This window comes from Passer domesticus, chromosome 8 (genome assembly GCF_036417665.1).
Source record: "Passer domesticus isolate bPasDom1 chromosome 8, bPasDom1.hap1, whole genome shotgun sequence".
Lineage (NCBI taxonomy): Eukaryota > Metazoa > Chordata > Aves > Passeriformes > Passeridae > Passer > Passer domesticus.
The window spans coordinates 24,327,752-24,351,373 of record NC_087481.1 but is presented as its reverse complement, the minus strand read 5'-3'; the positions used below and the strand labels follow the sequence as shown (position 1 = coordinate 24,351,373).

At 41.3% G+C, this 23,622-nt stretch overlaps 1 protein-coding gene across 8 annotated transcripts in view; it reads left to right on the top strand.

The window, feature by feature from the left end:
* Positions 1–2,399: 2,399 nt before the first annotated feature.
* RUFY2 (RUN and FYVE domain containing 2) overlaps positions 2,400–23,622 on the top strand; it is a 28,327-nt gene continuing 7,104 nt past the window's right edge. For 3 of the 8 annotated variants that reach the window (XR_010366991.1, XR_010366992.1, XM_064429697.1), the window contains exons 1-15: positions 2,400–2,545; positions 4,853–5,026; positions 5,497–5,614; positions 6,781–6,882; positions 7,857–7,980; positions 9,338–9,399; positions 9,930–9,995; positions 11,716–11,785; positions 12,974–13,075; positions 13,826–13,942; positions 14,479–14,646; positions 15,793–15,890; positions 19,677–19,796; positions 21,550–21,679; positions 22,243–22,337. Coding sequence is in view for 6 of the 8 variants with exons in the window: in XM_064429697.1 (XP_064285767.1) it covers positions 2,542–2,545; positions 4,853–5,026; positions 5,497–5,614; positions 6,781–6,882; positions 7,857–7,980; positions 9,338–9,399; positions 9,930–9,995; positions 11,716–11,785; positions 12,974–13,075; positions 13,826–13,942; positions 14,479–14,646; positions 15,793–15,890; positions 19,677–19,796; positions 21,550–21,679; positions 22,243–22,337 (1,550 nt within the window). In the remaining 2 variants the exon portion in view is untranslated. Of the gene's footprint in view, positions 2,546–3,087; positions 4,756–4,852; positions 5,027–5,496; positions 5,615–5,777; positions 5,825–6,780; positions 6,883–7,856; positions 7,981–9,337; positions 9,400–9,929; positions 9,996–11,715; positions 11,786–12,973; positions 13,076–13,825; positions 13,943–14,478; positions 14,647–15,792; positions 15,891–16,764; positions 19,469–19,676; positions 19,797–21,549; positions 21,680–22,242; positions 22,338–23,622 lie in introns of those variants that run through there. The other 5 variants (XM_064429698.1, XM_064429699.1, XM_064429700.1 and 2 more) reach the window with 5 other exon arrangements.

Here is a 23,622-nt window from a genome sequence, read left to right as displayed (position 1 = left end):
GTTGTTTATGCTTTGTTAATACTTTGCTCTATACAAGGCAAATATTTAGAACAGTGCAACAATAATTTGAAAAGTTGACAGGATCTCCTCCTTTTTCAGGTGAAAATACGTGCTTCATCAACTGTGCCTGTACTCTGGGTGTTTCCAAAGATGAAAAAAATAGGGTAAAATATGCTCTTTATTCTCGGGATCTCCTCTGGTCAAGATGACCCTGAGATATATTAAAAGTCTCTTTTCCCCAACCCAGCTGTTGAAGAAGGAGTCAGAAGTCTTTGGCTGTAGTTCTCAAGGCTGTTTATTATTTCTTGTCTAAAACATTTTCTGCCTGGCCTGCCGAGGTCTGTTCAGCAGGTCAGTCTGAGGCACACCGCCCTCCTATGGGGCTGGCCTTGTCTTTTACACTATAAACTACATATTTGATACTTACAGTTATGTTCCAATACCTATCACCTGTGTTAGACAGTGACTTTCTACTCTACACCAACCCCAGAGTGCCACCATCACCAGGAAGATGGAGGCTAGGAAGAAGAAGAAGGAAGAAGAACAGGACAATGCCCAAATCCCTCCATCTTGCCTCCTAGACCCCTATAGTAAAACCCCCACAATTTTTCTCTTTTCACCCTATAACTACTACCGTTATGCTATCTAAACTTTTGTGACCTTTAATTCTTCACACAAAGGTGGTAATTTGTTCCATTGGAACTCCAAGCCCCAGGGGTCTCTGGCTGCATGCCAGGGTCTCCGACCCCCCTGCCAGGGCTTCAAAGCCCCCTGGCTGGGGCTGGGATCATCCAGGACCATCAGGGAAACACCCTGGGCTCTGACACTTTATTGTAGTAGTGAGTACTATTATAGTAGTGAGTACTATAATCAGAGTACTTCTTTAGAAGAGATTTTCTTTCTGTGATTAGGATCTGTGTGTAGAAAGCTCTTAAGATTTCGCTAATCTGTTTTCTTACACCAAGTAATGCTTATCCAGGAAACTACAGGCAGAAGTACTTAAGTACATTTTGTTTCAGTGTTTAGGTATCTCTTAAAAAGTCCCTTGGCATTTGCCCTTAGGAGAAACAGATCTGGAGGTTTCCATAAGAGCCACTCAATAGCATGCAGATCCCAGGCAATAAAGGCCACAATGTGACTAAGCTGTCACACAAGCTCAGTTGCACAATTTAGAATTCAAAACCACCTCATCTTCTGGCAACAAATGCTCTAGAGGAAGAAGCAAGAGACACCATGCTATTAAACACTTAAATAAAAAACTTAAAACATGCATGCTATTAAAAACTTAAATAAAGGGTATTGCCATCCCATCATGAAGTTGCATGAAAAACAAACAGAAGAACATTTCCTTATCCACTTAGAAAATGCATCCTTCCTTGTCATGTGGTAAAAATTAGACTGAGCAGCAAATCCTGAGCCTACAGATGAAACCATGTTTTGCTCTGGTAGTCTCGAACAAAACTGAGATGTGATTCTCTAAAACACTGTGTTTCAATGAATATACAGAGCAAGTGAGTATCTTCTAGCAGTGAAGGATCACTTTTTCTGTGTCTGCCTTTGAAACAGCTTCCTCATGCAGAAGCAGCCATGCGTGCTGCTGGAAAACACGCACATGCATGCTTGCTGTGTTGTGTGTTGCCGGGATTCCCAAAAATAAAAAAAAGGAAGCTGTTTCATGCCTGACTCGCAGGATCAGAGTGTGACTATTTCAGAGTTTAATGTTTAAATGCACAGGTTCCTTTTTCCTTGTAAGAGGTGGGAATGGTGGCTATTAGAAGTGTCCCTGTCACCATGGGCTGTATTCTGTCCCTGTGTTGCCCTTGTGCCTTGCTCCTTCCTTGCACACCCTCTGTGCTGTTTCGTGCAGTCTCTAAAGCTGGCCAAGGTAAAGAACACCTTTTTATTTTACAGGTTGCTGGTTAGCCTTGCCCAGGAAGGTGAGAGGAAAGAATAATTATTAAGCAAAGCATATTGTGGTGCTTAGGGTGCAGTGAGCATCAGCTGAGATCCCATCTGGATGTGACAAATGTGCTCAGTGAGTTTTGGCTCTTTTCTAGCCAGATTCACATTCATGGGCTTTTTAAAATTAAACCCCCAAAATTTACATTTTTTAAAATGTAACATTTATTTATTTATTTTTAAATTAAATACTGGTTTTGGTTCCCCCAGCACATTACCTTTGAGGGTACTACACTCACAGATTTTTCTAGAATAATATTATTCATTCTGATACAGAATTATTATGTGGAATAAATGCTAGGGATTGAAGCTTCATGTCACAGCAGAAGGGTGGAGAAACCTCAAGTTGGTGCTGCCTGATTGTGCTTAGCTGCTGCCCGAGGCTGCCCTGGCCCTCTTGCCCATCCCTGTGGGTGATGCTGGGGGCGGGGGCTGTCGCGACAGGGGCGGGGCGGTGCCCGGGGCTGTCGCGACAGGGGCGGGTCCTCCCGCCGCCGGGGGCGCCGCGCGGCGCGGGCCGAGGGCGGGAGGAGCGGCGGGCCCTGAGGGAGCGGCCGCGGCGGCGGCTCCTCCTCTCCAGCCATGGGTGAGCGGGGCTGCGGGGCCGCGCTGGGCGGGGGCCGCGGGCCGCGGGCAGGGAGCGTCCCGGCGGGAGCGGGGCCGCGGTGCGGGCGGTGCCCCGGGTGCGGGCGGGGAGAGGCGGGCGCTGCCGCGGGGACGGCGCCCGCAGCCCCCGGGCCGAGCGGCGCTGCTCGGTGCCCGTGCCGCCTCACGGGCCGAGGCTCGCCGCTCCGAGCCGGGGATGCCGGCGATGCTGTTCGGCTGCTGCTGCTTCGGGGAGCAGAGCCCTGCAGAGCTTGTTCTGCCCTCTCTCATACCCCTGTTCTGCTCTCTGTGAGAGCGGCACTCGAGCGGCAGCTGAGATTTATGATTACACGTGCGATATTAAATTCTAAATATTGATTTTAAATTTAAAAAAAAAAATTGTTCGCCATTTATATTTTTAAGAAGCGGGTGAAGAAAAACATGCAGGTAGACCGCACTTTAAAACAGACCTAAGATGCATTTCGCTTCAGAAGGAGCAGGAGAGGGATGGTAATTAAAAGGACAGCAGACATAGAAGTCTGTGTGAGGAGGATCAGCTCCAGAAGTCAGAATGAGGTCACCTGACAAAGGAATTTTCATGATGCCTTTGGGGAAATAGACAGGATGTGTAGCAAGGGAGAGCTACCCACCTGCAGTCTGCATTGAGCAAGGCGTTTCCTCCTCTGACACTTGTATTTCATACTGTCAGTAGCAAGGCTGGTGAAAGAGCAGGATGTGTGCTCTGCCGGCAGGAAGGCTGCTGCTGTTGCCAGCCTCCACCTGTCCCAGGGATGCCGTGCTGGTGCTGCTGCTGGTGGAGCTGCTCAGTGCCCAGCAGCTGAGCAGGAACAGACAAAGCAGTGAGCTCTGCCTGCTGACTGCGTACAGTTTTGCCAGATCCCTGTCTCTCATTATCTTATTGTTTCTAATGTCTCCTGGGGTTTTCTGTTGAAGTTCTGGGCAACTATAAAAGCAGATTTTAAGGCTGTTTCATGTACATAATCCCAGTCGTTATTTTTCCTAGAAAGCAGAGATAGGTTATGTTTCAGGGTAGCTGGGTATTTGGCAGGCAGCTAGGGAAACAGAAAATTAGAACGTAGTTTTCAGGGTTTCTAATATCCAATCCCTAAATACCTGAAGTCTGCAGGAAATGAGATAAGTCATTTCATTGCTGTTGAGGAACTGAGAAAATGCCCATCTGTTATGATGATTTGGGTTCTTTGTGTTTTCTGACGTGCAGACAGATACAGTCTGTATCAGATACCAATAGTCAGATTTGCAAAGGAGCAGGCTCACTTTTTTTTTTCTCAGCTGCAAGTCTTTCTAGATATTTTGACATTTGTGTCTCAATGTCTTTTAAAAAGTTTGGTTTTTTACTTCACTTATTGGATTTAATTAAGCAGTAAATCATCAACTCTTGTTTTTTTCCCAGGTTACTTTGATGATAATGAATAAACAGAGGCTTGTTGTGTCTCTGAGAAAATAGGCTCTGGTCTGAATGTTTGAATTGCTTCATTATAAATGAAAATAAGCTTAAGAATTTCCTGAGCACTCTGTTCTCAGGAGCAGGGTTTCTAAGAAGAGGAGCCTTGTCTGTTCTGTCAAACTAAGATGATTGTAAAAAGCTGTGGATTTTTTACTGATGAGATTTAATCCCCAGATGTATTTTTGCAGTATATACTTGTAAAGTTTACCAAAAGCTTCAAGTTAAAGCAAAACCTTTAATTCTTAAGATTTTTTGTTTAGAAAATACTTTGTGGCTAAGTGAGAAACTGAATTTTCAGTGTGTAGTACTTTCCAGAAAATGTTCCTGGTTTAGTGGCAGAGACTCTGAACAGCCTGAGGAGGAAGGCTTGTGTTTGTGTGACTGTGCAATTAAAGCTACAGTGGAAAGTGATTATATATAAAAAGTATGATGTCTGCTTCTGTAGGTAGGCTGTAATACACCAAATAAATCCATAAATTAGCAGGAAGGCTGCTTTGGCACCGTGGCAGTGGTTGCAGCCATGCAGCAGAGGTGCTGTGCTAACTGCAGGGGCTTGGCTGCTTCTGAGACCTGCTGGGACAGCATGGTACCTAAGAACTGACATTCCCAGACTGGGGTTTTCATTCACCTGTTGAAACACTGAGAATGTGCTCTGGATTGGATGCTTCTCTATTCAGCACCTACTGAATTTGTTCTGCTAAGTTTATTAGGTTTATTAGGTTAAGGTAAGTTTTCCTTTTAACAAGGTGGACATGAAGCACTTTATTTCTTTGTGTCACTCTTAAAACTTGAACCATAACATTTTTTTCTCTGTTGTCTTAGCTGTAAAGGACCCTACAGCTGTAGAAAGAGCAAATTTATTAAACATGGCTAAACTGAGTATCAAAGGACTCATTGAATCAGCCTTGAGCTTTGGGCGCACTCTGGATTCTGACTACCCACCTTTGCAGCAGTTCTTTGTTGTCATGGAGCACTGCCTGAAGCATGGCCTGAAAGGTGTGGATATTGGTCTAGCTGCATATTTCTCATCCTAAACATGCCATTTTTCTTCCTTTCTTTCTGGAAGTAGACAAAAAATGTAACATTGCATAAAGAATTGAAAAAAAAATGTAAATGGGCACCTTTTATAATGAATAGTGTAATTAATTATTCACCACATGTATTTCCACATTTACCACCTTGTCCTTTTGTACAGCATTTGTTGTATGAGGTCCAGGGTTTACCAACTGCATGTATGTTTGTAGTGTATATTTTTAGCTGGACATCCTTTCTATGTTATTTTTTCTAGCATATCAATTTTATATTCACAGTAAAGGAAGTTGGCTTTGGATACTGGTGAGCTGACCAGTGTCTCAGTTAAGAGTTATCTGGAACTCTGGACTCAACACTTTCACACACCAGATATTATGAAGGAAGATACTGCAGTGATTTAAATTAATTCAGTTACTTGATTTTTCTTTTCATAGTAAGAAAATCCTTTCTCAGTTACAATAAAACCATCTGGGGTCCTCTGGAACTTGTGGAAAAATTATATCCAGAAGCTGAGGAAATAGCAGCAAGTGTCAGAGATTTGCCTGGCCTTAAGTAAGTAGTATTGTTAAAATGCAGCAGGAAAATAAAGGACCTGATTGAGAATCTGCAGGTGTCTCATGATTTCATTTGGCATCAAACAAGCCTTTGAACAGCTAGCACCTGATGTTGGGGGAGTGCACAGGTGAATGGGAGGTGGATAAAAATGCAAAAAGGAGCAGGTTGTATCAGTCACTCTGCAGTCTAGAACTGCAGCAAACATTGGTGAGTGCAGTCAGCAAAGGTGGTATCAAACCACAAGGTGACATACCAAAGAGGAAAGAATTAGGCAGCTTTTGAGATTCTTGCCTGCACGGTCCTACTCAGTTGTAAATTTATTCTCTTCCCATTCCAGTGCACTCTGCTTTTGTATTTAGCTATACACTTGGCCATCCATGATATTCCAAAAGGGCTTGGTTGCACTGACTGATGTATGGCAGCACAAGGGTTCTAATTTATAGCTTTAGACCTTATCTAAAGCACATAGGCATGTAAATTATTATTTACTCTTGTAGCAATCCAGAGGAAGTAATAACCTTGCCAGGTGTGTTACTCTCTTCCTATCCTAACACAGCTTGTGAGGGGGTTTTCTTTTTCATTGATGTCTTACCATTTGTAAGTATGCAAGCACTAGAAGAGGAAGGTGTAATTTGCTGGATATTAGTGTTTGCCAGTTACATAGGTAATTTTTTTATCTTTTTTGGCATTTTCTTCCTAAGATAGCACTGAAGTTGCAATTAAAGGCAGAGACAGAGTAGGATTGGGAAGGGAAGCTGCCGTGGTGGCTTGTGATGGGAATTTGGTTCATTTTCTTGCAATTCCCCTGAACTCTTAACAACCAAATTGCAGAAAGGAGTCTCTACTGTTGTAAGCATTTTACTTCAGCAGAAAACAGGACTTTCATGACTATCAGGCTCTCGTGCAGTCTATACTCTTGTTTTTCCTGGCTCTGCTCCCAAGCTCAGCCGAGTAGTTGAAAGTCTTTCTGTTATCCCAAAGCTTGGAGTCAAAGCTTAAACATTATGGCTTTCCACATATGAGGTGGTGCTCAACTAATAGTTTAAAGTACCCCTTCAGAAACACCAATTGCTCCACCAGTAGACTGATAAGGTGTTAAAGAGCATGATTTAATCAATATGTTGTTAATTTGGGGCTGTTTGTCCTCATGATCTTTGTTTCAGGACGCCGCTGGGCCGTGCCCGGGCCTGGCTGCGGTTGGCGCTGATGCAGAAGAAAATGGCTGATTATCTTCGCTGTTTAATCATTCAGAGGGACCTCCTCAGGTGAGCAATTCACTGGATTTTGTTTGCAACTTATTTTCAGAGGTTTAGTCTCCTAAAAAATAATCCTGCATTCCCCCGCTGTGCTCTGGGAGGAGGTGACTTCATCCCTACCATGTGTGTGGTTTCCACTGAGCTGCATTGGAAGGAGGGCTCTTGCTTTGGGCTTTGCTTTCACAGTTCTAACACTGGCATTGTTCTCTTCTGGTATAACTTCTTCTGTCTGATGGAGTCATTAAAGCACAAATGTTTCTTCATTTCAGTTTTATAAGCTATACATATTTTTAAGACTGACTTTGTGCATAGCTAACACTGGTATGTAAGGATGTCGTTGGTGTTCAGCAGCTATGGACTTTTCCAGTGAAAAGACAGTTTGTTACATAGAATCTAAAATTTTATTTTAAAAGTACACACAGAAGAAAGTGCTTGTATTCTCTTGTTCAGTGAAGTATTTATATTTGTAGTAGTTTTGGTGCAAAACTATGACAATATTTTAAAAACCTTTTTAGCTTTTCAGCCCTTTAAGTTTCTCTTTTATCCATTTAATCTCTTCCTTGGTTCCTTGAATTTCAAGCATGTATGCACTAAATTCCAGGGGGTTTTTTGTTTGTTGTTTTAACAAAAGGTAATTCTTTTGCCATTCTTCCTTTGCATTGCTTTTTTTTTGGCTTTTTTTTTCTTTTGTTGTTTTGTTTTGTTTAAAATTCAAAATATGTCTTGTTCCCTCCCCACAGTGTCCCAGCCATCTAGAGCCTAAGGCAGCATCCTTGTTTTTAATAGCCTCTGAGACTAACCATGCACTTTGAAGTTTTAAATATTTATGGGGTGAAAGTATGGGCAGGGCCAGTTCATCTTTACAGATGCTGTAGTAAGGCTACAATAAGATAAGATTTAGATGTGTATGTCACTTCTGATTAATTTATTGGATGTATATCGAATTAATGTACCAGTAAGATGCAATTTTCTCCTTCACACAGTGAGTTTTATGAGTATCATGCACTCATGATGGAGGAGGAAGGAGCAGTGATTGTTGGGCTGTTAGTTGGGCTGAATGTGATCGATGCCAACCTGTGTGTGAAGGGAGAAGACCTGGATTCACAAGTAAGTCCATGCAGGTAAAGGAATGTACATGCAATCCGTGAGAGTTTTCTGTACTTTTGTTTGTGGATTCTGTTACTTTGGAGTGGTGACTGGTTAGAAATCCTACCTGGGACTGTTCAGGGTGTGATGATCCAGCTCCTGGGTCTGTGGGGCTGTTGCCTTAACCTCACTATCAGCGGGGCCAGACCTTTGAATGGAGATAATGGTCAGAGTGCAAGGGTGAAGGTTTGTGCTTTGTCCTCAAATGGAGTTCTTTCCATCTGACTTGTGTGACCCATCCTTTTCTTCTGTGGGATAAGTATAGTTCCATGATCAGTTCACCCTGCTTGGTTCGTTTATTGCTGTTCTGGAACATCACAGAAGTGATACAGAGACCTGAAACCAACACTCCCTTATGACCTCTTAGGAGGGTGACCATGATTCTGCAAAGCAAAACCTGGAATTCTTTCTGCTTTGAATGGGCTTTGACTTTTAACCCTGATCTTTTCCAAGAAAACATTAACAGATTCTGTTTAAAAGCAGATGCACAGGTATTTGTAAATAAATGTAGACTGTGTTCAGCCCTGATTGGTTTTTTTCAGCTTCTTTGTGGAAAGAAATCATAGTAGCTTAAGTGGTTGTTACTATATTCATATATTTGATGAAAAAATAGCTCCTCTGGGAAAGAGAAGTTACAGTGAATTGTGTGTGTGTGCTTTTGAAACCCGTGGTTAACTTGTCCTCAGTTGTTTGTTCTAGTTACTGTGTAATATTAGTTTCAGGCACTGATCTTGTGTAAAAGAATATATAACATTGACAGGCCTGTCAATGAAAAACTTATCAACTTGCTCTTAGTGTTGAGAATTAAATATGTGTATTACAGACCACAAAATCTGTTGCTAGCTATAGCTCTGTTATCACTGGGTGGCCTTGCTGCATGAGAGAGAACTCAATTTGAGAAGGTACTAGTGGCTGTGCAGATGAGATTCTGGTTGTAGTGTGTCCGAGTTTGGCATTTGTAACATGTCTAGAATAATTCTGGTTTTGAAGAGTAGTATAAAGAAGGCACCTTGTCAGAGAAGCCAGAAGTAGCAGGTTTTATTGAGCAGAAAGGCAAACTTCTGAACCTTTATGGCAGCCACAGCCAGGAGCATAGTTTTGGTATGTTGACAAAATGCTACTCAGTGGTGAAATGTGTTTATGCAGCAGTAAAATCTTGTTTAAAGTGTTATAGTTCAGGTTTTTCAGCTTCTGGATGAAACTGGATGAACCTTAAAAATGCTGTAACTGAGGTTTTATCAATTGCATAAATACAAGGCTGTAAGTGTCAGCAGCACTTATTTGCATGAGATGAAATGATACCTTTGCTCTCCCCTAGGTTGGGGTGATTGATTTCTCTGTGTATTTGAAGAGTGATGATGACATTGGGGGTAAAGAAAGGTATGTCCTCACAAAATACCTCCTCTTTTCTATGTTAACAAATGATTTCTTGGCTGGGGCCTAGGTGAGGTTCCCTGAAAATGAAATGTTCTCATCCTGAGAAGAATGCCCCAGTGTGTTGTTCCGTGTTATTAGTTAGCTGGGGGAATATTTGCAGTCTGAAGCAAACCTCAGCAGCATCACCTCCTGCCTCCAAGCAGGCTTGTGAAGAGGAACCTGCACGCCTTGAAGACCTTGGTATTTGGTCAGAGTTTCAAAGAACCAGAGTTATGGCAGAGTAAATAAACATCCTTAACCTTCTCAGACTGTTATGTTTCATGTAGAGAAATTGTTTGCAGTAAAAACATTGGATTTTTTTGTGTCTCACTGATACAACGTGTGTGTTGTTACCTTCATGAGTATGAGATGAAGTTGCTTCCTTTATTCTTAAAAACACAGTTGAGATGGACATGTGCATATGATAAACATGTATATTTTCAGTTCATGGTTTAGTACATAATTTTGTTAATTTTATTTTGTGCTTGCTTTAGAGATATACAGATTGCTGCAATATTGGACCAAAAGAATTATGTTGAGGAACTAAACAGGCAACTGAAGTAAGTATTACTTTGAAGTATGGGTGTCAGGCCAGGCCTACAGGTAAGTGCCTTTTGTACCACAGCTTTGTGAGAGAACTTCAGAGAAAAAACTGCAAATTCTCCATGTTTAGACTGAAGATTTAGTGAAGTAGGAAAAGACATTCTCCTGGAGAGCTCAGTGACAGTTTTCATGCTTTTGGACAGTTATTCTTCAAAGAAACACAAAACCAACAGGCCAGAGCTGTGAAGGTCCTCATGATTCATAAGTTCACTAGAAGGAAAAGCTTGGTCTGGATTCTAACTTTGTTCCATTTAACAGTTTGCCAGAAGTGGTTTTGAGTTTTCTGGTGAATCCATATGGTTTTATTTCTTTGCCTTGCAGAATATTTTAGTTTGTGGCTTTAATGTCTAGTATTTAAACGGAATAAGCTCACTGCTTGCTAGAAGCTACTTATATGTGGTAGGTTGAGGTTCCCATTGAAATAATTTTCAGGAAAGCAGCATTTTCCTCTTTGCTGGGTGGGACAAATCTAGTCCACCACTGTGTTTGTTGCTGTGCAAACAGAAGAACAGGTTTAAATTCTCTGAAGACTATTGTACAAAAGTAAAGTCTGAAGGGCTAAAAAGCTAAAAACCCCAACAAACCAAAACAAACAACAAAGCCAGAAAGAGCTTCTGTAGAATCTGTAGAACAGCTGATCTAGCTCCATTTTGAAATGTAATCATCTTTTTAAATTTTTAATGCTGGTAATCTGGATCATTGGTTACTCTAAGGCTCCTGTTGGAGTAAGGGTATTCTGCTTTGAAATGGTGTCACTGAGCAGAAACCTTCAACAGCACAGAAAAGCTGAGCACATCAAATATGAGCAAAATGAAAGTCAAGGAGGAGAAAGGAGCTATTACAATTAAGGGCAGTGGTGTTTGTGCCATGTCATTGTCCAGGTGAGCTTCTGTGTGTTCTTGTACTCTGGTTTATGCACAGAAATTCCTGTCAGATCAGTCATTCAGCAACTCTCCTATTTTATTTCAGTTCAGCTGTTTGTGTTTAGACATCCTAAAATGTATTAATCTCTCTGCCCTGCTGTTACTGATGAACTGGCAACTTCTGAGGACACCACAGAGAAATATGTGAAAAAGTAAATGGTGTTACAGAATAGGTTATGTGTTTCCCTGTGTGTGAAGTGCAGCCTGAAAAAAGGTGCTTCCTGCAGAAATAGGCAATCAGGTTAAGAAAAGGCCTAGATGTAGTTTGATACTATAAAAAGCAACAGAGTAATAAAAGGCAATAAAACTCTGGTGAGACTCCTAAATGAAGTCAAGAAACATCAAGAAAGAGATAGTGTGAGGAGAAATCTCAAAAAATGCTGAGAAACAAATGATTTTATGAAAGAAATGTGTTTTGGAGGAAGAGAATCTGGAGAATGGTTTTGTTCTATAGGGGGAACTCATTTATCTTTTGGATGCAACATGGTTGTGAGGATAAAGGAAAGGGAGAATGCATGGGAAGTTCTGGCCGAACAGGAGTTTAAGTGACAGGGGTGACATTGGGAATTGGAAAGAAGCATACAAATGTTCAACAAAGGAGAGTAATTTTCTTATATTTAGGAAAACTTCCAGTAATGGGAACAGACCTCACAACTCTTAACCATTAATCACTGTACCTTGCATTAAAGATTTGAGCTTGGTTGAAGGAGTTTTGATGTAATCTTGAATACCATTGTTTCTTTTTCCCTTTCAGTAGCACAGTTAGCAGTCTACATGCAAGAGTTGACTCACTGGAGAAATCAAACACGAAGCTGATTGAAGAGGTACTTTTTATTTTAGTAATGTGTAGCATATTGTTTTCTCTGAAAGACTGTTCTTCTAAATATACTTATATTATTTTAAGCTATGGGAGCTCAGTATAATATATTCAGATACCTTTTTTTGGCTTAAAGAAGGGCAGCAGCTGCAGGGACTTGAAGTCAGCTTGCCAGGTAGCCTCTAGAATCAGTACATCAATTCTGTAGAACTTTGCAATTTTCAACTTTGGACAAAATTAGAAGAGATTCCTTTCTCAGTGCCAGCTGTCAGTCTGATTTGTGCAGATGACTAGTCTAGAATGGATGACACCAGTTGCTACAAAGAGACAAAAAGTAGTTCACCAAGCTATTTCTGTTCCAGCCCTCAGCTTTAGCCAAAGGATTGTTTCTTCTTTACTGGATGCTTATACACAGCTTTCAGACTTGTCTGGTTCTGGGTTTGTGTTTATAGCCTATATTTCTGGTTGTCTTTGATGCGTGACTGGTTTCCAATATTTTTAGCTTTATAAGATAGAGCACACATTTTTTAGTTAATGAAGGAGAAAATTGAAAACTCTAAATTCAGCTGCTGAAGGGACAGCTAACTCACTCTGGGAGTAATGTATCCAGACAGAGTGAGAGCATCTTTTCTGAGTGTTAATTCTCAGAGTATTCTGGTTCCTTTATGAGCTTTCAGCCCAACTCTACACCTATTTTGATCCTTTGGTTTATAATTCTGACATTAAGCTGGGTACTGTAGGGCCCAGTTATGAAATGTCATCTTTTGTAAATATGTTTGTTGTTCATATGGGGGAGGCGTTCTTATGTAAGCTGCTCCAAATCACATATTAAGATGCCCAAAAAAGAAAATGAAAACTGGATGAACTTGAAGCCAAGTGGAAAGCAGTAGTTGAGGATGAGGAAAGATAATTAATTGAGGGTCTTTAAGTCATAATGGAGCAATAAAAAGAAAGCATGTTCTTCACCAAACATGAAACAGTGAAGTATCCTGAACACACTGCTGCTGTGTAATGAAAGTGACTCATTAAAACCAGGGGCTTCATGCTTTCTTTAAAAACAGTTAATCCTCTGTTTGGCAGGCAGGGAGAATAGAGCAGAGAATGTCTTGCATTAATCAGAACATTTTTCCCTTTATTTCTACTCTCAAAAGTAGTCACAGTGCTTTTGGGTTTTTTTTAATTTGTTTCTTTTCAGTTAGCAATAGCAAAAAACAATATAATTAAACTTCAGGAAGAAAACCATCAATTAAGGAGTGAAAATACTCTGATTTTAATGAAAACACAGCATCATCTAGAGGTATGTTACTTTTACCACTTTTAATGTTGTAAGATAATGTGGTTATTTTTTGTTCAAAAGTTTGTACATCTCAGCTTCAAGTAAGCTTAACTTTTCCCAATCTGAAACAACTTTTATGAGGGAAAGAGCTTATTAAATCTGTGGAGCTTTCTAAATGGCGTAAGTAAATTAAAATTCTAGGACACGAGATTGTTTTACAGTCGTATGCATGTGTAGTGTATTCAAGTGACCCCAAAGGAGGACAGCACTGCAGTATAGATGTTTTGCTGGTTTTACTCAGTTCTCATTATTTAGCCAATGGCCACAGAGCAGAAACAGCTCTTTCCATGTTTGTCCTGTGCTTGGAGGATGTGCTTGTAAGTTTTTCTTCACATTCCCCACAAGCATTGAATTGTGGCAGCACATGTTGCAGGTGAGACAGATGCAACACACAGAGTATCACCATGTACTTTCAGAAGGCTGCAAGTGTCTGCCCTTCTTGTTCCTTAGCCCAGCCTTTAACACCCCTCATGTTCCTGCCTTGCACCTGCGTGCCCTCTGTTCCCTTTCCTGGCTGGTCAGCACATCTGGGCACTCCGTGGCTCATTGCCGTCAGTGCTGCTCACCTGCTTCTCCCAACTGTGCCCCTTGGGATGAGGCTTGGCCACGGCCCCACTCCCACTTACTACCAACTGCATGCCTACATTCAATTCATGCCATCAAGCTGCAGAACTTATGAGGAGGGAAGACAGAAGCTCTGTACGTTTGCAGGCAGCCAAGGTGGACGTGGAGGCAGAGCTGCAGACCTACAAGCACTCGAGGCAGGGCTTGGATGAGATGTACACGGAGGCGCGCAGGCAGCTCCGCGAGGAGGCACAGCTGCGCCAGGTGGGTGCTCCGGCCCTGCCCTCTCACAGCACTCACTGTCTCAGCACTTCTGCTGCTCTGGGCTTTAGCTGCTGCCTTTTGTTTATATCAGCAGCCTTTCCTCTAACTGCCTATAATAAAAAGGGAGTTTTCACAGAGCATCAGTATTTCTGTAGTAATGTTGCTGAAGAACGGTAAAAAAACAAACACATTTTTCTTGGATAAATTTTTAAGTAAGCTTTTAGCAATACTGTATGCTCTCTATCTATGCTAAATCTTTCCTGTGAAAATACATATATATTGGTTCTGGTTTTGTAATTAATACTTGGGCAACTCTGTACAACATTGGCAGGGTAATCTCTTGTCATGTGAGTTGTCTTCTCCCAGAGTGATTATATGAGTGTCACATTTATGGATAATTTGCAAAGGTAAAGAGGGGCAGAATTTTTGAAGTGGTAAAATAGGTGGTGCTGCAGCTCTGTTAGAGTTTCAAAACAGAAATAAACAATTCCATAGTTATCTAAATCCTTTGTGTTGCACTGTGTTGTGTTTTATAGGATATGGAGAATGAGCTAGTGGTTCAAGTTAGCATGAAACATGAGATAGAGCTTGCCATGAAGCTGCTGGAGAAGGATATCCATGAGAAGCAGGACACCCTCATCGGCCTACGGCAGCAGCTTGATGAAGTCAAAGCAATTAATGTGGAAATGTACCAAAAGCTGCAGGTAAAGGGACAATCTGCTGCTAGACTGCTGAATGGATCACAGACAGAGAAATGCATTATTACCATTCTGGTCAGCTGGATGCTGCTGCTCCCCAGAGTTTTGGTTTCCTTGTGCCTCTTAGGTCAGCTTGACATTTTGGAGCATTACCTATGTAAACATGGTTTCATACAAAGAAGCTCTTAAGGCAGTCACTTACTGGGTTTAGGGGAGAAAAGAGCATGAGGATAAGATCATGGCCCAGTTATATCCTTGGTGAAATAGAGACAGTAATAGTGTACTGTAACAAGGACAGTTTTTTGGCCTGTGTTGTATAAAGAAACCAGAAGAATGTAGGCACATAGTGAGGAGAAGCCCTGACCTTCCAAAGTAGGGAAAGGAAGACAAAGGTATGTTAAATGAAAAAAGCTGATTACAGTTTTGGGTTTATTTTAAAATCTGTCAACAAATTAAGAAAATCTCTTAACAACAAAATGCCTTTTGTGGGAGAATATGGATCTCAGGGACCCCAAATGCAGTTAACAAATTGCCATATACCATGCAAAACATGACTGATTTAGGGAGTAAATTATGAAAACCAGCACAAGAAACCATCGAATCTGTGGCAGAATGAGGGGAAAAAAAATTAGGATGCTGTGGAGAGATTATTAAAGTGATGGACAGAGGGTTCTACTTTTCCCATCTGCAGATGTGAGGAAACTGGACCAGAGGATGAGAAATATAAATAGAGCTGGAGAGAAAAATAAGAGAATGTTCTCCAGTGTTAGGATCTGGGGGGAGTTGATTTGCAGGAGTTCCTTGGTGTTTTTCTGGACTAAGCTCTTTGCTCTTCACTGGTAAGGTTCTAATGGGCTACTTGGTCAGGGAATTTAACTTTGACTTCTACAGTGATTAATTAAAGAAGGAAATCAAAGGGGAACATTTATACTTATTGAATGTTAAATAGCATCTACACTTGCAGAGTATAAAACTACAAATTTTCTAGGCATAATATTTTACATACTGTCCTCAAGGGTTTTTGGAAGGCAATCCTTAAAGAGAATCAAAACTTGATTTTTACCATGTGCCCCTTTAGACACTGAAAAAAAGCCCCCACAGGGTAGTGGTGCAATTATACAAACTTCAGTTTTGACCTCTTTTGTAACACAGGTTTCTGAAGATGCTATGAAAGAAAAGAATGAAATAATTAGTCGATTAGAGGATAAGACCAATCAAATTAATGCAACTATGAAACAACTGGAACAAAGGTACAGCCTCATCTTTGTTTCTCTTTATTCACAACTCCACTCCCTTACATCTTACTGCATTCTCACAGTTGCCATTGCAATGTAATTTTCAACTAGAACATTTAAACCAAACCTTCCTGAAACTTCTAATTAGTGCTTTGCTGTTGGACTATTTTTTTTTTCCTGTTGACAAACACACTCACTTTAAATACAAACTTAATCTTTCAGTTTTCTTCCTCTGCCATCCTTCTTCTGGTCCTAGGTTTTTATACTGAGATCAAAAGTCATTCTTTCAGTTGTTTCAAAATTCTGATTCCTTATTGCCTGTTTTTCCTCCCCTGAATGAAATGCAATAGAAACTGAAGCATTAACCTTGCTTATACTTAAGCATATGCTTAATATAAACATTAATGCCTTCAAGGGTCACTGGTTGTTGCTGAAGCTGTTATAATTGTTGTCCATTGCTTTGGAAGTGCCATTATTTTCAATGACTTAATGAGTTTTCACACTGAAAGGTTGAAAAGTGAAAGACTAAAATTCCAGAATATAAATTTACATTATGTTAGACTGCATGTACTGCATAATACTAAGATGTGGTTCACATGTTTTGATTTAGTAGCCTTATATGCATCATTGATCTTGATCTTTCTAATTGTAAAATATAACATATCCATAAGCCCTGTCATGTTGGTGTTTGACATGTCTTTTTTTTCATTTAAATCTGATTATGAAAAACATGCTTATGTATTAAAAAAATTAGTGACATGAATATTCTTTTATTGACATCCTTTTTTCCTCTTTTTTCTTTTTCTTTTTATCCTTTTATCCCAATTTTTGTTTTTACTGTTTTGCTGCCTTCATCTGTCTTTGATTTTTGTCCACTGCATTCATGAAGTGACAAAGATCTGTTAACTCAAACTAGGACTATTGCAATGTCATTCGTCAAATGTGCCAGCAATGAGGCTCAGCACCAGTATAAACTTGTCAAGGATATATCATTCTGACAGCTCCTCCAGATCTCTTGTGTTGAATAATTGCTGATAAAATAGGACTTCAGAATTTTCCAGTTCAAACTTGAAAGTGGTATTAGAAATCCTGCACTGTAACTGATCGTAGCTGGGTTCTGGTTTGTTTTCTGAAAGAATATCCCCTCCGATCTCACTTTACCCCTCCTAAAAAAAAAAACAACAAAAGAAAAAAAAAGTAAATTACTGCACTATTATTAAGCAAATGTAAGCTAGTTTTCTAATGCTATTGAATCACTTATTTGTCAAATTTTATTTTAAGAGGTTAGATGTCTTTATTTTGACTGCACAGTTTTTATGACACTTGTTTCTAATTAGTGATTTTTCTGGTTCTTTGGTACTAAGAGATTTAAAAAGTAGCCCTTCTGGCTAACACTTCCCTTCTCCCCTGCTTATTCCTTTCACTTTTAGGCTGTATTTACCCCAAAAGCACGCTCTCTGTTGGGTTCTGTGGTTGTAACTAGCAGTGTTTTCTTGAGCAGAGTGGCAGGAGCTGGAGGGAGGGAGCTGAGCTCCCTCAGGAGGATGGGTGTGAGGAAAGAGGGTGGTGCCACCATCTGTGTTGTGTGTGTGCAGTGGAGGGATGCCAGCCTCTGGGACAGCTCAAGTTCCACCTCCCTGATGTCCTGGGGTGAAACATTCTGGTGAAGTGAAAAAGTCTTTGGAGCCTGCTTCCTGAGGGGCTCCAGGCAGAGACAGAGTGCTCCAGCAGATTGTGTAGCTGTGACTCCTGCTAGCACGGCTGCCCTGGAGGTGGAGCAGTGAGCAGGATTTAGTTAGGGCCAGCTCTGAACCTGCCTAACCTGTTTGTCAGCTGAGGATCTGCCTGGCTGTGTCTGCACCGAGATCAACACCGTGCTTGTGCCCAAACCCTTTTCCCTCCCTCCACCCATCATTAGGCAGCTCTTGCAGCTCCTGTTCCTGCTGTGAGCTGCTGCTTGCCTGCACTGCAGGAAGAGCTCAGGCTGCTGGCTGCCCTCAATACACTCCCTGATGTTTGCTCTGAAGTCTGTAGTGGATGTTGGCTGGGAAAATGATTGTAGAGTTTTGCAGCACAAGAGGATGTGTTTGTACAAGTGGGGACAGGATGCAGTAGTACAGAAAGGGTTTCTACTGCATGGTTGTGTATTAGCTTGTTCCTTGATTTGGAGACAGAAAGAGCCTTTAACATGAGGTGGCTACTGAAAAATAACTGTCTTCCATCTTCAAAGAAAATCCAAACCAGAAACAGTGAATGAACAACAGGAAGACCATGGCACGAATGGGAGCCTTTTCCACCTCAGTGTTACCTACACAAACAAGTGTCTGCCACAGAATGATCTGCATGTCAAATCCAGCTGCAAGCTGCAGCCAGCTCAGCATCTGCCTGAATCTCAGCAGTGCAGCCAGCCCTGGTGCCGGGCTGGAGATGATGCTGCAGCTTTTGGGTAGCAAGCTCCCTTTCTGCCTTGCTTGTGGAAACAGCTCTGCAGTTGATTTTGTGATTTAGGGAAGGGTTTAATGTGCTCTTGGTGTTGGTGTCTTGTGTAGCTTCAGTCAGCTTCTGCACCGTGGAGGGACCTGCTCTTTCTCAATATTTTCCTTCCCAAGGCTTGGCCTCTGCACTACCATTGCAGATGTGACTGGGAGCATTCTTCAGGCCCCTGGGGTGGTTGAGTGAGATCGTGCACCCTTGATAAGGTGGTTTAATTCCAGCCTTGTTCACTTGTTTACCAGCAGCTTTTGGAAACTCCCTCTGGTGCAACTTCATCAGCAGAAGCACAAATGCAGACATATTGCTGACACATCTTCTTTTTAGCTGACACTGGGAGCTGGGAGTCCCTCTGTGCTCAGGGAGCTGCTGGGAGGTGACAAGTCAGCCATCTCACTGATTTCTCACACCACTTACCTGAGAGGCCCTTGGGGCAGTTTTGCAGAACACAGAGCGTCAGGTGGGGACATTCACTGGGATTTTACAGGCTCCTCTATGCTCCAGGCAGGTGTAATCATGATATAGCACAAGTCCCCTCTTAGTACATTTACTTCTGTTACAATATACCCACCAGAGAGGAACCACAGTGAACCAATGCATTCCAAGGGGAATGTCAGCTGAACAAACCTGGAATTCAGAAAGAAAAGATTAAATCAAATAACAATCCCTCATTTCTTGATTAATCATTTTGATTTGTCTATAGTATGGAGCTATTTTCACCAGTGTAAGAATGCATTATTTTTAATACAGACTATTTAAATTAAAAATTATGTAGGTAGTTCTGTAAATGTAGTGGGACCTGTCAGGGTGTATTTTGTTGTATTAGGCTAGTCAAGTTTTTTTGCTGTCTGATTGTAGTGCTCTGTATGCAACCTTATGCCTCAATTGTTTTGAGCTGCTTTTGCACAACATCTGCTCTGCCCTGTCTTAATGGGTGATTAGTGCAAGCCAGGTACTTTCACAGAATTTACTTGGGGAAAAAAGCTTCAGAAGTAACACATGAACATATGCTAAAGGAAAAAGAAAAGCTTTGATTCCAAAATATGTATCATGCTTTGGCACCTGTTATTCATGAGTATAAAATAAAACAATTATTACTTACAGTGATTACTCTTTTGCTGTATGCAAACCCAGGAGCTAAGTTCTCTAGGCATTGTATGGATTTCTCGTTTGAGTTTGTGAGTTTCCCCCAAACTTTGTTTTTATTTAGAAATGTTTCTATTTCCCCATTTTTCTTTTATTTGTCTTCTTCACCCTCTACACCCTAGTTCTAGCTTCAGTTTTACCCAAAGTTGATTTGAATTACACCAGATTGCAGCAAGCAGAGAAGGCTCAAATGGAGGCAGAGGCTGAGGATGAGAAACTTAAGCAGGAATATGTGAATAAATCTGAAAGCCTGCAGAACGAATTCTCCCAGAAGGAGAAACAGCTGTGAGTATTTATTTCCTGTTTGGAAAAAGGCATGGCAGTAAACATTTTACATTTGCAATATGTCCTCTGTCCTAATGCAGGCTGCTTGTTGTTAAATGGTTTCGAACAGAATGCAAATACTAAAGATCTTCGTGTCAGGTACTGGCAAGGCAGAAGAAAATGTGTCATTCCAAGGAAGCCAAGCTGGCTTTGGGTGCTTCTAAAATGACATACAGCTTGAAAGGAAGGGGAAAACCAGCATTATTTCTTGGCTAAAAGTGCCAACTTAATTCAGGAAGAAATTATCCTAAGTGGAGGAAAATATGTAGTGGAGTAGTGGTAAAACACACTTGGAACAAAGCCCACAAGTATGGAGTAGTGTAGACTTAACCAGAAATGGCACAGTAATAGTTTGATTGATGCAGCTTAAGGATGAGGTAGAAGTGGTTTAACTACTACTGCACAGGAAATAAAAAGTGAAAATCCAGTAGAGTCATAAAAGTTAAAAGCTAATTTAAAAGCCACCCCTCTGTCTTTCTCCTGTTACATCCTTCAGTACTAATTTAAATCAGTACATAATGTTAGAAGATCCCTGTAAGGACAGGCGCTTTCTCTCTTTGGGAAGATAAAGCATCAGTTATTGAAAGAAATCTTTGGCACAAAGATTGGGGCTTAAAAATGAGTGATTTCCAATCCAGTTATTAGCCCTCCCCTGCCTCTCTCAGAACTCTGACTTTCAATCCATTTGTTCAACTGTCATGACAAATGTTCACTTTACTACCACAGTCACCTCTGCAGATTTGGGCAAAAGAACAGTTCAGACCCCAGCTTTAGAATTCTGCAGTTCTGAAACCTCCAGGTCATGTTCACTTCTTTTCCAGCCAGATGCTGAGGTAGTGTCCCAAAATGTAAGTCTTTCCTTTAAAAGTGGGTTTGGTTTTAAAACAGGAAAATTAATGTGGATGTAGGTTTCCCATCAAAAGACCTTGCATAAATACTCTCAGATTTTTTTTCCTCTTTTCCTGTGTTGGCACTGTTTAGATCTAGAAGGTTGAACAGTGTGCTTCTACCCCATAACATTCTAAACACCAAGTCTTCCATAAAACCAATAGTAAAATTCCAGCTAGAATGGGTCTTCTGTCAGAGTAGCCCTAATTCCTTTAGCTGAAGTTCAGTTAAGCCAGTAGAATCTGTATCCCTGTTTATGCTGAACCTCAGCTGTGTAGAATGCTCAATAAAAATAGTAATTTAAAGTCCTTCCTTCTTTATTTTCAGTTCTGTTCAAAATGCCATAAACTTTAGTCTAAAATTGAAGATTCACATCTCAGGGTATAAAATTAAATAACTTTTATGGTATCAGGGATACCTGCAGTGATTGTCTGCATCACCAATGACACCGTGGCTGGTTGGTTTGGTTTATTTTAGAAACAAGCTGTATAAAGTTAAGGGGCTTTGCCTTATGCTTGTTTTAAAAATACTTCAGAATTTTGTGGTTTAGTCTTATTCATTTATTTCAAAGGTCACCTCTTCAAGATTGTGCCATACTCCTGGTCCTTTAAATAAACTTAATTTGAAAAACATTTTCTAAATGACAGTTGTTTATTACTCTGATACCTAAAATATCATTATATTGACACATTATTTCTGTTTTAGAAAACATGTAAGTTAATAGTTTGTTGTGGTAATAGTCTATTGCACCCAGAAATAAGCTCAGTTTTGTTTTCAGAAGTGTTACTGCTGTGCACAGTGATTTTTGTTGTTTTCCCTGTTCTAGGCTTCAGCTGGAAACAGATTTGAAGATAGAAAAAGAGTGGCGGCAAACCCTGGAGGATGATCTTCAGAAGGAAAAGGAGACTGTATCTCATCTGAGAACAGAGACCCAAGAAATAGTTACCCTTAAGAAAGTAAATTCTGCAGCAAATTTTGACTAGTAATTTAGAAATGGACTGCAATGTTATTTATGGACTTAGACATGGTATCTTAAAGAATTTCTGCAAATATACAAGAAAGATTATGTTAATGTGTTCTCACAAATAGAATGAGGAAAAAAATGGGCTTTTTACTCCCAATTTAGTCCTCAGATCAGAACTCAGTACTTTGGATAAGGGGAAATGAAATCCTTGCTTTCCCTTCTCAGTTCTGTTGGGGGCTGGACCTGTGGCTCTCTGTGCTCCTGGCCTCTCCAGTCACCCAGGCTTATTTTCCAGGTTTAATCTCCAATCACTCAGGTTTATTTTCTCCCTGCAGTGGGCTACAGAAGCAGAAATGTTTCTTTATCTCTTGGGGTCTGAGGGAATTTACTGAGCAGCTGCTGTTCAGGCTGGATTTGGAGGGAGTGTGAGGGATCACTCATGCACTTGGCTTTCTCAGCAAGATCAGCTTCAGTAGGAGCAGCTTCCTAGGCAGTAGGGCAAGCACAATTTGAGAATAATTTGGCTTCATTTTATTTTGTTTGTTTTGTTTTAAGGAGTTCCTTAAACTTCAGGAGAAGAACAAGCAGCTGAAAAGCATATGTGAGGACCAAGAAGCTGCTCTCCAAGAACTGGCATCCAAGCTGAGCGAGTAATTTTATTAGTCATGATGACTTATACATATTATTTTTGTCATATACACTTGAATTAAGGAAAATAGTGGGACAGTGGCAATGCATATTAGACTGTATATGGCAATATTATTATTATTATTTTGAGAAGAGAGTTGTGAGAAGTCAATGTGTCTAGTTAGGTCAGGCCTGGTAATTGTTACTTTTGGCTGGTGGGGTGGCTGTGAGCTCCTGGGTAATGACAATGCTTTGAACAGAAAATCCAAAAGAAAACAGTTTGAACAAAAACAGGTTGAAGGGCATTAGGCTTTGTTCTGCAGGGGAACAGTTGCCTGGTTTGCCAGCTCTGGCATTCCCAAGGAGCCCCAGGGAGAAGGTAACAGCTCTGGCTGCAGGGCAGTGCTGCTCTTCTTGAGCCCCAGCCAGACACCAAGCCCCACACAGCTGCTCACTCACTTCCCCACCACTGGGATCAGGGAGAAAACTGGAAAAGCAGAAGCTGGAAAACACATTGAGGATTGAGATAAAGGCAGTTTACTAGAGAAAAGAAAAGCCACACATGCAAGCAAAGCAAAACAAGGAATTAATTCACAGCTTCCCATGGCTGGGCAGGTGTTCCACAACCCCCAGGAGAGCAGGGCCCATCACGTGGAATGGTGCCTGGGGAAGGCAAAATTCCATCACTCCAAATGTCCTCCTTCCTTCTTTCCCCCACTTTATATACTGAGTGTCATGCCACTGGTGTGGAATATCCCTGGGTCCCCTGTCCTGGCTGTCCCCTCACTCCCCAGCAGCCCCAGGCTCCTCCCCAGCCTGGCCCTGGGGGGAGCAGGAAAGGCCTTGGCTCTGTGTGAGCCCTGCTCAGCAACAACAGCAAAACATCCCTGTGTTATCAGCCTGAGCTCAGCACAAACCCAGAGCACAGCCTGGGAGGGAGAGGAACCCCACCCAGGCAGAGCCAGCTCTGAGGGTGGATGGAAGGGGACACCTGGCAAGCAGCACCCTCCTTTCTGCTGCATGGTGGGGAAGCTTCATTTAATGATCTCTGTCTTCTAGCCTGCTGTGATTTATGTGGCCTTTGATGCCCTGTAGAATAGCTCTGTGTGTGTCTCCTGTGACCCAGTTCTCAGTGGGGTGGCACTGGATGGTTGTGGGGAGGCTGCTTCCTCCAAAGTGACATAATGTGGTCTTGTACTCTTCTTCAGAGGACTTGCCTTAAAATTTAAGTACCTAAACCAGCTTTTTAAGCTGCTAGAGCATAACTGAACCATATGGAAGTTTGAAGTAGCATTATCTTATTTCTTA